This window comes from Phalaenopsis equestris, unplaced genomic scaffold, assembly GCF_001263595.1.
Source record: "Phalaenopsis equestris unplaced genomic scaffold, ASM126359v1 Scaffold001022, whole genome shotgun sequence".
NCBI lineage: Eukaryota > Viridiplantae > Streptophyta > Magnoliopsida > Asparagales > Orchidaceae > Phalaenopsis > Phalaenopsis equestris.
This window is the reverse complement of record NW_018165461.1, coordinates 15,333-29,595: the sequence shown is the minus strand read 5'-3', so window position 1 is coordinate 29,595 and position 14,263 is coordinate 15,333. Positions and strand designations below refer to the sequence as shown.

At 34.3% G+C, this 14,263-nt stretch overlaps 1 protein-coding gene across 1 annotated transcript; it reads left to right on the top strand.

Annotated features, from left to right (window-relative positions):
- Positions 1-4,005: 4,005 nt before the first annotated feature.
- LOC110032766 (nicotianamine synthase-like) lies at positions 4,006-5,345 on the top strand. The gene has a single exon (XM_020736514.1). It carries the CDS (start codon positions 4,084-4,086, stop codon positions 5,110-5,112), a length of 1,029 nt encoding a protein of 342 aa, XP_020592173.1. The 5' UTR covers positions 4,006-4,083; the 3' UTR covers positions 5,113-5,345.
- The last annotated feature ends 8,918 nt before the right edge of the window (positions 5,346-14,263 follow it).

The following is a 14,263-nucleotide window of genomic DNA, read 5'->3' as shown; positions in this document are numbered from 1 at the left end:
ATGATATATTTCCAAAACAAAACTTAAGCAAAATCCTTTCAAAAAAAAGTTTTGTTTACAGATAAGAATCTAAATGAATTATTTTTATAACAAAACTCAAACTTCTAAAAATAGACTTTAAATAAAATTTTTTTCAGGACTTAACCAAAATTTCTTCAACAAAAAAAACTAAAAGTTCCTCAAAACAAAACCTAAATAAAAATTAAATATCTCCAAAATAAAAGTCAAATAAAACTTTTTCAAACCAAAACTTGATAATTTTTTTTCAAAAAACTAAAGCCTGAATAAATTTTAATTTTAAAATAGGGTTTAATAAAACCTTTTTAATAAAGAAACAAACTTTAAGTCTATTTCAAATTAGAATTCCTTTCATTTTCTAAAATTTCATGAGCTTCCCAAATTCATAGGGTTTCAATAAAAAATATACAGAATCAGACAAAAAATCCTCCTAAATAGCTAACTTATATAAGACTTGTCCATGTTTATTTGTCCAATTTGTAGTGAACATATTTTTCTTCAAGAACATGTGCATATATGATTATGTCCAAAACATTTCATACTTACATATTTCTCACATTAGATTCACCTACATGTTGGAAAATATTAGATGCTTGATAATACCTTTTGTGTAATAAAGAAATTTTACACACACACACACACACACACAGATATATATTATATATATTACTTTTTATATATGTGAAAATAAAACCTTAAATGTTAAGCATGTATATGAAACTTAAGTGTGAAGATTGCAAGTCTGAAAGTCTTAAATGGCCTACTCTTTTATTTTATCAGCTTCAACATGGAAATGTAAACCAAACACAAGAAACTAAACTTAAGAGGAGAACCAATGAAGAACACCAACTTAGGATAAAACACTAAATACAAAACTCTAAACCTAGAATATCTTGATTCCTATATTGACTAAAAAACTAGGAGTTAAGCCAAATATTGAATTAAATATCAACCCTCCCTTCCTTCCCCTCGCCCCAAATAGCCCTAAAATTCATCTACTTAAACAACGGGAACCACCATTAAATAGATCACCTGTCAACCTTGGGTTAGCCAACTTAGAAAAAAAAACTGAGGATCACACATTCCCTAGAATTTTTTTAATTTAGAAGCCCAGTTTAGTTTACTATGTATCCCTTGTTAGTGTTAAGTATATGGCACATAAATTAAATAGTCTTGCTCCCCTTGGACTATATAGGTGCTCTAGAATGAATACCCATAGTTACTGAAAAAGTCACCACAAACCAACTAATAGTAAAAATTTAGTATTTAATATTGCTATGATAACAATGGATGCCTTATACTGTGTGGTCAGTTAAAATTTTAGCAATACTAATTCACCCGGAACGATAGAATGTTATGGGCATTATACCACATAATTAGGTTAATCCACCAATTTAACCAACTTATAGAGTCAAGATTTATTTCAGGATTAGATTTTCACTTCCAGCTAGAAATCCTTCAAGCCAATCATATTTCATATTCTAGAGTTCTATTTCAATTAAACTCTCAACCTCAATATTCCTCCTAATTTAAACTCTCAACCTCAAAATTCAACTTCAAACAAAATCTCATCCTCAAGATTCTCCTTCAATTAAACTTACAACATCAAACCTCCCACTTTAATCAAACATCAACTTGAATCAAAATCTTTCCAATCCATATTAAAGCCTAATAATTAAACCAAATCGGCTCGATTGATATCTATTCAAACCTCAACAACTCAAATCAAATCCTTCATAATTAATACTTCAAAACTATCCCAAATCAAAACCCTTTTTTCTCAAAACTAAAATGTTTCAAAAACATTCAAAACTTAACATTTAAAACTTTAAACCTTAAAGCTTAAAAAACCTTTAAAACTTCAAGGCTTCTAACTTTAAATACCTTAAAAGCATAAACTTTAAAACTTCAAAACATAACCCTTCAAAAACTTTCAAAACATCAAGACTGCAAAACTTAACTTTAAATCCTCAAAAGCTTAAACACTCAAAGTTTCTAATACTTTAAGACTTCAAAAACCTTCAAAACTTAAAAAAAAATCTAAGTCTTCAAGTCTTAATTTTTTAAATTTTCAAAAAAATATTTTTAAAACGTCAGAGCTTTGTTTACAACTTCAAAATCTTTTGAAAACACATACTTTCAAAACTTCAAAATTTGAAATATTTTAACTAAAACATTAAATTTTATAAATAAAGCTCAACTACTCTAAAATGAATTCCAAAAAATTTCAAATAACTTCAATCAACTAAAGCCAATAAACTTAAATCATATCTAAACAACTAAAGCTTTAAGCTCAAGGCAAACTCAGGTTAAATCCTAGTAAGTCAAATCAAACTTTTCAAACTATATCCAACTCTCTCAACAAATTTATAATCCTCATAGTGCGTCTTCACCCCAGAATTGGCTAACTATTTTTTTTGGTTTTTACACGACACACTGTCATTGGAGTGTGAGTCCCAATCTCTTAATTGCAAACAAATTCTTTCAAATCCTAAGTCTATTCTTTTGAAGTCTTGAAACATCAATCTTCAAGACAGTTACCATAAAATCTTGCATAATATGTGCTAATACTTTTATCGAGAGTATTCTTGGGAGCCATAACTGTCAAGCTATAATTAACTATGAGGGCTTGCTCATGTAGGGACACCAGATCCAAGAGTAAATTAAACCTTATTTTACACGTATAAGGTATGGAAAAAAATCTTTGGATACACAGACCAATAAATCTTTAAAAAAATTTTCATCCTAGTAGTTAGATACATTTTAAGGTAATAACTCTATCCCTCTAGGTAGTATATTACTCTTTAAATGACCCTTTTATCGTTCAAGTTTGAATTGACAGTTAAGAAAATTATAATTTAAATTTTACTGGAAATGAATGGACTCCATCTGGTAAATTAACATTTCAGGTACTTCTTTAAAAATGTTCCCAAAATATGGAAAATAAATTAATCATTGAATATATGATCAAAATGTTGATATAACTTTACTATCCTATATGAAAATGAAATTGTTAGATATACAAAACAATCATATTTCTTTTTTATACAATCATAATATATGAAGTATTTTAATGTCATCCCAATGACTTGCATATAATAATATGTATAAGATTGTCCCATTGATCAGAATGGAGATTAGAATGAAGAAGAACATTAATACTTACTGTTAAATTAAATATCCAAATTTAATTTATTAATCATGAATGTTTTTAAATTATAATTCCTATTCTTTATCCTCATGTTTATAACACTTATACACAATGATTAAGATCATATTATTAATCATAATGAAATATTTAGGTAAATAAAGACCAAAATAAAATGTTGTTGTATTTAATTAATCAATATTAATTTAGTTTAGGGCACAATCGACTTGGTGAATTTCAAGTTTATAATATAACTTTTCTCTAAAAATATTACACACACATACATTATATATATAAATAAAATATTAATTTTCATGCATGGACCCTAAGAAAATTTTCCATTCATTGGAAATATTCAACTTTAGAGCAACAAATAGCTAATAAAAAATAAACTCATCCCACAAATTATTTATATACGGCAATGCCTGTTAGATATAAATCATCCTGAAAGAACAACTTTAAAATAATAAGCAAACCCCAAAATTCCTATGTATTTGCATATCTAACCCCTAAATTTTTAATTTTTAAATTTATACCACCAAATTTTTTCATATCAGATCAAAAATATGACTGTTTTAAAGTGAAATACATGTGAATAGATATAATGGACAAGTGGTATATAAGTAAAAGTAAGATTTTAGTTATTAAATATGTAAATACATGAATCGAGTTGTATGCATGTAAATCTTCCAATAATAAATAATACTTTAATCTATCATGCTTATATTCTCAGAAGAAATACCAATTCCATAGAACTTCTCCATTAACTTTGTATCACCATGGCCCCCACCTCACCCTATATATACACCAATATAAACCACACTTCCTCCCACCAACACATAGCTTCCTCTCAATTACTTCCTTCCAACATCATATCCAACTCTTCTCCTCCTCCAAATCAACACATCCACACGACCATGGTTATGGCCGCCAACTTGCAACACTGCCTCCTCATCTCCCAAACCCCCCACTCCAAAGAACAAAAACCAATAGTAGCAACAGCAATAGCAGCTGAAGAAGACAAGCTCATCGCCACCATAACCGAACTCTACAACGCCATTTCCAATCTCCCTTCTCTCCACCCTTCGCCGCAGGTAAACTCCCTCTTCTCTTCCCTAGTTGCCGCCTGCATCCCTTCCTACCCATCCCTCTTCCTCACCTCCCTCCCTCCCTCCACTCTCTCCATGCGCTCCCACCTCATCTCCCTCTGCAGCACAGCCGAATCCTCCCTCGAACTCCACTACTCCTCTCTCCTCCTCCAACTCTCCCTCTCCTCTTCCTCCCTCCTCCCCCACCTCCCCCTTTTCCCTTACTTCTCCAACTACCTCTCCCTCTCCCTCCTCGAGTCATCCCTCCTTCAATCCCACCTCCCCCACCACCCTTCCCTCTTCGCCTTCCTCGGCTCCGGTCCCCTTCCTCTCTCCTCCATCATCCTTGCTTCACGCCACTTTCCTTCCTCCTCCTTCCACAACTACGACATCGACCCCACCGCCACCGCAAAGGCCTCCGCTCTCGTCTCCAACGAGCGATCGCTCGCCTCGCGCATGGAGTTCATAACCGCCGACGCATCAACAATCGGCGAGCGGCTTCGGAGCTACGGGGTGGTGTTCTTGGCGGCATTGGTTGGGCTGGACACCCCACAAAAGGTGGCGGTGGTTGAGCACTTGGCGAGGTTCATGGCGCCCGGAGCAATGCTGGTGGTGCGAAGCGCGCACGGAGCCAGAATGTTCTTGTATCCAGTAATAGAACCAGGGGATCTCAAAGGATTTGAGGTCCTATCAGTTTATCATCCTGATGATGAAGTTATTAATTCTGTCATTGTTGCCAGGAAGATGGGGGCTATGGTAGAGATCAGCTGTAAGTGTTGTGAGGCGAAGAAGATGAAGATGAAGTTGAAGAATGGACATGGAGGAGTAGTGGTGGAGGAGCTTCCCACTGGGGCATAACTAATTTTATCTATCACTATTATGTTTTAACTTAAAGTTAGTTAATATATGAAATAATGTTGAATTTGAGTGAATAAATCATTGATACTCTATTGGACGAGTACATGGTTTATTTTTTGGGAGAGGAGGAGAAATGATTGCGTCTGATATTTTAAATGATTTTATTTCTCATTAATAAATAAGAAAAATTAGTGGGAAAAATGTCATGTTGGTGGGGATATCAATTGTATTAACTAAAATCACTGTCAATTATAGTCCATGTTGGTGGGGATATTGATGAATGTTGACTATTGAAAGAATATGGTCAATTGTATTAACTAAAATCACTGTCAATTATAGTTTTACACGTTACTCTCTGATGGGTTAATTGTTTCGTGAAGTGGAAGCCATGGATGGAATAAGACTGATCTCCGCTGGATAATGCCTAAATTTTTTTGGGAATAAAAGGATTTTATTTGATAAAATGAAAGAGAAAATTGCGGCAGAAGATCGCCTCGTTGTTACTTGTTCGACGTGTTTTCAATTCTTTGTATCGATGGGAATAGAGAAAAGGATGAATTACATGATACAAATCAAGGAAACTTTCATATTTATATATTAATCACTGAGGTAATTTTAATATATATATATATATAAATATTAAAAAGGAATAACCTGAGGCTATTATACGAACCCCGGTCATCCCCAATGCTCCTAATAATTTGTGGCACGCTGTCACGGACAAATAGTCCCACATCGGCTAGGTGTAGGGCCAAAAAACAGTATTTAAGTCCTAGAGTGACAAGTGTTAACAGAGCAGATTACTGTCTGTCTGGTGTGTGGACTCTCCATGGTCTAGTGGGACCCTCGGGTGACAAGTGTTAACAGAGCAGATTACTGTCTGTCAGATGTGTGGACTCTCCATGGTCTAGTGGGACCCTCGGTGGAGCCGATCCGTGACGAGGGCATCACGTGATTGATTGGGAGGAGAAGAATGTCACCGACAAATAGTCCCACATCAGCTAGATGCAGAGCCAAAAAGCAGTATTTAAGTTTGGGCTGTCCATTTCTCCAAGGGCTCTTTTGGGAGGTGACAATGCGCTCCACCAGGAAGAATCGAACCCCAAACCAGAGGAGACTTACAATTGACAAGCAGATGTCTGACCAACTAATTTGAGTACGCGATATATTACAAAAATTTTTCTATTTTTTTAATCCAAGTTTAAGACTACCATTAGTGAAATTTAATTTGTTTTATTAGAAGGTATTAATGTAATAAGATAAATTAAGTAGTGATAAAACAATTACAATTAATAGTGTTTCCTCAATAATATTAAAACTAATGTTTTAGTTATCAATAAAATAAAGGGGAATTTACAGCCCCTAATTTTAATGTATTTATCTATCTCACCTTTTTATATATAGGCAAAAGTGCTTAAATTGTAAAAATCAAAGTTTGGGTGCGACTTGTGAAATAATTAAATGTATAAGAATTAGGTGCTGCATGTGTAAATTCTCCTGAAATTAAATGATCACTTCTCAATTGACATATTAAAATAAATCATTTTAATGCAGCAACAGTTTGAATGGTAAAATGTAAATTATAAATTGTATTTGAGCACTTAATATTTAATATTAAATATTGAATATTTAATGATAAAAAATAAAAAAAAATAGTTTTCAATTTTTCCTTAATTGGAGGATATTAATCTATCTTTTTATTCAAAATTGTATCTTTTAAAAAATTATAAATTATATACCTTAAATTAAATTAAAGTAATTTTAAATTTTTTATAAAAAATTTAAATTAGAAAATCATAATAAAATTTTATTTCTATGAAAAGTAGATATTAAAAATGTACTAAAATTTAATTTTAGTAATAATCTTAAATCTATTATTAAAATTTTATGAGATAAAATATTTTATAAAAAATGGCATATAATCTTATCTCAATAGTTATTTTTATCTTTTATATATATTTCTTTGTTTTTAAATAATGCAACACTTGATATATATATATATATATATATATATATATATATATATAAAGCTTCGGTGGGCCTAAGTCCCTACGGGCCCCAGCTTAATCGGCCATTCCCTACCACTCAATTTCGCTGTATTTAAATATCTAAAACAAAAATTATAATTTTTTACATATATGACACCTTATTTGATGAAAATGTTGGTTTCAATAGTGATATTATTATAGGACAAAAATATTCAGGTGGTAAAAATGTAAAAATAGATTTTAGGGGGGTATGCGTGTAAAAGCACCAAATATCCCTTGAATAAAAAAGAAAATTAAAATAGATAAATGCTCAAAATATGATGGCCTACTTTATTTTGAGAAATTTACATAAATGTCACAATTATTATGTATTTATATGCCTAATACATACATTTCTACATTTATATTTATAACATTTTGGTTTCATAAATCTTTATTTAAAAACCCTTACTTTCGTTATATATTTGAGCAAATTTAATCATAAATGCACGCACCTCTTACATACAAAATGTTGAATTCAATGTCCGTTGGTTAATCGTCTAAGCACACAAACAATAGTGCAAGTTGACTTACAAAAAATCTGTATTTCACTTTTAAATAAATAATTCTAATATTTTTAATGTAATGTTAGAAATTTGACTATTATTCAAAAATATGAAAGTTTAAGTGTTTGATTTATAAATACATGTTGAATCCGAATTTTTCCTATGGAACAAACCCAAGGAATAAAGCGTAGAACAAGAGACATAAATAGAGAGAGTAAAAGACGGAAAAATTGCACTATTGAGTTGTAAAATAAGGGAATTTTGCAATCGTTAACATAGTCCTCTATTTATAGTTATAAGAGACATGATACATGAAATTACATAGTTGTCTTTACTTTAGTAGGGAATATCCAAGGTGATATGGTCATTTTGACCTGAAAGGGTCCATGAATCTTTTGGGTCCTCGACCACGTAATTTGGTTGACTGGGATGAGGCGATCGGCCATGACAGCCGACTGTTCAAGTCGGGTTTGCCAATTACTTGGCAACACAGGTGTAGCCAATTGGCTAATTCTACGAAGGTGGGGGGAGAGTGTTGATCTGTTCATCAGAAAAATCACCTTACGGAAGTGAATATTTTTGTTCAATTCAGGCCAAAAGAAGTCCTTGGTCACTTCAGTCGCTTGGTCTCTGCAGTCGGTCAAATTATGTCTCGGGGGTCCTTCGTTTGCTTGAATTGCTTGGATTTTGGTTGGTTGCTAGCTACTTGGGTCTCGTCTGTTGCTTTCCCAATGAGTCCCATCTTACCACGCCACTTTTTCTGAGTCCGTTAGAGTCCTTTGAGATTGATGTCAATATGTTACTATGTACATATTTGGTTCACTGATTCTTTTACTTCTTGAAAGAGAAAGCTGCGATAAGAATAAGAGAATCTTATTTATGGACAACCAAGATTATTTATGTTTACTTAATGAGACAATAATTGAAATTTCTGAAAATTTATGCCCATGGCTTTCTATAAATAGGACGTGAGGAGTGAATATTTCTTTATCCTCTTCTCTAGTTTCCCCTTGCGACTCATTTGCTTCCTTGTGACAACATGATGAATGAATCACATTCCAAGTTCGTGAATCTCTACACGATTGCCTATAAAAAGGCCATTGAGGTGATGACAGGACCTGATCCTCATCCTAGAGGCAAGAAGAAACATAAGCTGAATATTCAAAAAATGGGAGTAGTGACCTATAGGATCAAATGGGGTCCTCGGACTCTCTCCTGGTGCGGTTGAGCATAAAAGCTTGAATGGAGGAGGGTTCTTCAGGAGAGATATCTAAGGCGATCGGTGAAGGTTGCCAAAAAGTGAGGTTCTTTACCTAAGAAGGGAATCGCGTGGCTGGTTTGTTGTCTTTTTTCCCAGTCTTCGTTCTCCTGGCTTAAGTGGTAGGGCAAGGAGCATCTGGGCCTTCGACCGTGCATGATGCTCTGGAAGATACTGGACTTCACCCAAAAATTGAAGTGTGAAAATTATGTGAGAGATGATTTTCTGTTACATCTTTGGATTGTGACTAGAACATGGGTATGAAGTGTGTTCATTTCTTAATCAACCTCATTTTTCTCTGAGCGTTTATCTTATTTTTTATGAAGCTTACCCAACTACTACAGTCCTTCTCAGCTGAAAATAAAGTGGATCATATTACAGAGGTCAAAATGGAGGAGAAGTTGGCCAAAGACCTTCAAAACTCTGTTGAGGCTAAAAAATATTATTTAGGTCTTCCGGTTGAGGGTGCATAACAAAAATTAACATACTGTAAAAGCCTTCTATGCTTGAGCAACAGCTTTGAGAACTGGAAGTGCCCATAGCTTGACCAGCTGAATTGGTGTAGGATGAGGGAAAGCACCCACCAGTTGCCTAGGAGAAGTGTGTGGAATTATCAAGGGGTTAGACAAACCTCCTTCGTTTGGAGGTGAGCATTCTCCAGGTTGAAGTGAATTCTCTTCAGGCTAAGCTCCCAGCTATCCAAAAAGCGTCCTCTACCTCTTAGGCATAAACTGAGATAGAGAAGATAGATAGGTTTAGGTTAGATGAGAATTGGTGTATAAACGACTGCTTCAGTGAGGCTATCTATTGGATGAAGTGATGGCTGATAGTCTTATTCACTATTTTCTCACATCGTAGTAGTTACCAAAAATTTGTAATGTATATTTTATATTATCATATGAAATAAATAAAAATTTAAACTCACTATCTCAATTTATTTGTATTACATGACTCTTTTTGCATGTTTTTTGTCTGTTAGATGATGCATTTGACCTCCATGATGTTTTGGCTTCCTTTTGTTTTCTATAAATAGGGTGAGTTTGTGGAGGATGATAATGTGACTATTCCATTTTAACTGTTCTCCTCTTTTATCATCCCTTCTTCAATTTTTTTTTTCTTTCGGTGTTTCTAATCCCAATGGCTCCAAAGTATTCTCGAGATCTATTTAGTAGTATCCCTGCTAAAGTTGGATCCACTCTCTCTGGCAGGCTAGTGTCTAAGCTCCACGATTTAATAGAAGCCATCTGGGTACATTGTCATCTGTGTCTAGGTGATGTCGAACTTAGTAGAAGCCATCTTGACCTTCATGGCTTTCCTACTCCAAATGAGCATCCCATGGTTGATTAATGTGTTCTTATATTTCCTTACTTTCAAACTGGCTCAAGAAGGCTACACAATATTTTTAGTGAGCCTGCAGGTCAAATTGATTGGGCTGGAAAATAAAATAAAGGAATGGAAACTTCGGTATTTTGTTGGCTCATGCGAAAGCGATTGGGGCTTCTCTGTCTGAGCCACTATATATCTAACAAAGAAAGTAGACACTCTATTGGGCCCCAATAGGGAGTTTGGAAAGAAGAGCAAGGGTGCTATACCACACGACCCTCAACAACTGGACCTAGACGCCGATAAAGTATTGTAGAATGATTGTTGAGCTTCGGGAAGAAACTTATCTTTTGGAGGTGCTCTGATGGTAGAACATGGCCACCAAAGGCATCGAGAAAAAGGTGAAGGTGAAGTGAAAATACTTATGTGACTACCAAAAACCTCCTCATCCACTGCTAAGGAAACTAATGTTTTGAGTTTACAACTATTAAGTATTTTTATCTCCAATATTTTGCTAGAGGGGAAACTTAATCACTTGGATGCTATTCTATTTAGGTGTTGGGCCTTCTAAGGTTTGTCGAAAGCCTTCTCCCAAGACACCCAACCTATGCTTCTCAATTAGGAAGGAGTAGGGAGAAGAGAAATAGCTTCATGCTTAGGGTGGATAAATAGCCCGACTGCTTGGCATGGCTTTCTTTGGCATTTGTGTGTAGGGTGCAGCCAAATAGAACACCCTGAATTATCTCTCCAAGACCGATATCAATGCTAATGATGAGGTGAAGCTCGCTCAGCTAGTAGGAGCCTTTACCCATCAAGAGGGAAAACCACTGCCGAGGAGTTCTCTCCCCCACCCCTTCTTAGCCATTCGGGGAAAGAGGATTCCCTGCCTTGATAAGCCCCCTCTATGAATGAGGGTGCTAAGGTGTCGAATAGCTCAAGGGGTCAGTACTTCATAGTGGATACCAATATGGATTGGTATGAAGAGATTCCAACAATGGATGATTACCCTCCCAACGCGATAGAGATGATTAGATCATTTTAAACGATATGTTCATGGTTGAAGCCTGAAGATTGGATCAAACTCACCAAATTTTACTATATCAAGGCATGGTTAGCCTTCCACGACCAAAATATGGCTCTACATAACACAAAGGACAAGCAGACTTGGGGTGTGAAGCGGGCCTTGATGTGCCTAAAAATGTAATATTTTTTAATTTTATATTTTATAATTATATTGCACTTTAAATGTATGTTTTCTTGTGTTTTTGGTTATAGGTACATCAAATTGAAGAATTTTGAGTCATTGGAGCAAAAGGAACAAAAATGGACCAAAACGGAGCAAACCGAGCAAATCAGGTCGAATCGGGGTACACCGAGCTATGGGGCCAAAACCAAGGATTTAACTACCTATGCTCGACACTTAAGTGCCCAAAATGGTGCTTAGGTGCCACCAAACAGAGAGGAGAGGCGCTTAAGGGCCCAAAATTGGTGCTTAAGCCCTAAAAATATTTTTCAACATATCTTATAGAATATATATCAAATTTGGATGATTTTTAAGCGTTGCTTCATCTCTCTTCTAAGGAATTCATTGGAAATGATAAAAGGAACTTTATAGAATAATTTGGGGTGATTATAAGGATTTTTGAAGAGTCACTCAAGGCACCATTTGGAAGATTCAATGATTATGGACATTTTTGAAGAGACGCTTAAGAATCTCTTAAGAAATTATAAATAAGGCTTGTAAATGTTTTTAAAATAACTCTTGGACTCTTGAATTCATTTGAAGAGGAGTTTGGAATAGGAGAAGAGGAAAGCTTGGTTGTGAGCCCCAAGGGGGGCGACAAGGTGAGAGAGAAAGAGAGAGAGTGAGAATTTTTTTTCTTTTCTTTTCACAATGTTCTTGGAGAGGATTGTAAGGAGATTGTTTTTCCTATACAATGAGAGTTTTATTTCCATCAAATATAAGTATTTTCATTTTATTTTGATTTGAATATAGTACATTATTTGAATAGTTTTAAAGTCTTATTCAATGAAAAGTTCTTGTTGTTTTTCCATGTGTAGTGAGTAGTTTCCTTACTCTTTCCTCTTAAAATGAATTAATTTACATGTGCAGAATATAAAATTAAGTAGAGTGAGAATATATTGTGATGTCTTTACTTTGTTCTTCATTTACATGTAAACTTGATCAACTTGCATGTTAAAATTTGTTGTGAGATCATGTATGATCTATGATGGTGTTGTCTCAATCAGTTATGATAGAATCACATGAGATTGTATGAATGATAATGTAGTCCATATGGTTGAGTGCAAATAAATAAGAAAATAATCTTTGATGGGTGTAGAATTAGAGGAATTTAGAGTAACAGGCTATAACCCCCTAATTTGGTATATTGTTTTAGGATTTGATGTGAAATGTTAGCCTCCAGGTCGAGGGATAAAAGGGAACTTTAGAGTGGGAGCTAGCATCTTCCTTGCCTAACCCATCTTCAGAACTATTCAAACTTTAGATTAACCAATGCTCTTTATAGCATCTCTAGTAAGGGTAGAGAATATGATTGCTCCTATCTGTCATAATCTCGCTCACTACTTTTCTTACTTTTACATATGTCACTAATTTCATTATATGAGGAAGAGTACTTTCAATATATTAAACCCCACTTTTTGATTTTCACTAAGTATTTTAGTTTATGAGTAGAAGTTGTATTATAGTGATAATTGTAGGATATAATTAAAACCAAACCTTTATCGACCTTCCAAGATGAGACTATTAGGGCCTTGGAGAAGAGGATCACGGAGCTAAAAGCGGAGATGGCCAAGATGGTGTCTTCCGAAGAGCACATCGAGTTGCTTTCTAATCAGCTCCAAGTGGGCATCTCACTGGCCATCAAGCAATTAATAATAGCAAAAATGATTTACTTAAAGTGGGATGACATGAGGCAATTTTCCACCCTTGTCTTTTCCCCTGAAGTTGAAAGTGATGAAGAGGCTCAGACCACATAAGTATGAGTAGACAATGACAGCGAAGAGGATGCCGCCTAACTTTATTTTTCTTTCTTTTTCTTCCTTTTTTTTGTTCCTTAGAGAAAATTTTTTTTGTTTTATTCGACATCAATCATTATTTATTTTTAAGGAAAACCAACAATAAATAAAGAATTCCTTAAATCTTACACATCAATGAAGAAATTGTTTTAGTTCTCTTACCTGTCATTTTTACCTTATGCTGCTTTTTATTTTCATTTTACTATTTGGCTTTTAAGAGTGTGATAACCAGAAAAGTTTTTTGAATGTGATATTATTATCATCTCTTGTTTGTATTAGTCACTCGGTCCATGTCTTTCCCTTCTTCTTAACCCTTCTGTTTGACTATGTAGGAGCCTCGATCGAGCCTCACCTTTTGTTAGGTGTGGATCATGTTGCTACCTTCACGAGGTTCTTTGTCAAAACTTGCAGAAAGGGTGATTTACAAGCTACTCAATGTGGTACTTATTGCTAAATAATAGGGAACTGCCTCTGGTACTATGTGTTCGGCTACGAGATAGGAATTATAGTGTTTGGTTATGAGCCAGCTTTTCTTCGTGTCTTATCAATCTGACATCTCATGTTGTAGTCAGATTGTTTTTACCGACAAAAAAATTTGTGTCATTGTCTACTTATTTTTATCGATTGGACATCTTTTTATCATTATTGGTTTTATTATTCAGTCATCAGTTCCTCAAGTGTAATGTTGGTCAGAGTTACTAAGGATCTTTAGTTCCCCAAGTGTTTAACCAAACTTAATAGTTTTGTATATTGTTGAACGAAATAAAATTTTTATTATACTTCTTAAGAAATTCACAGGTTCAACTGAATAACCTAAAATTCTTTTATAAATTCTCGGTTAAATGATAACTTTCTAAGAAAAAAATAGTTTTAATTCGCCCCCACTCCAAGTCCGTAGGAATCCTTTCTCGGTATATGTCTTTAGCATGTGAGCCCTGATGTCACCTACCATAGATGATGAATGTGCATGTTCATGTTAGATCCACTGCCTGACCACG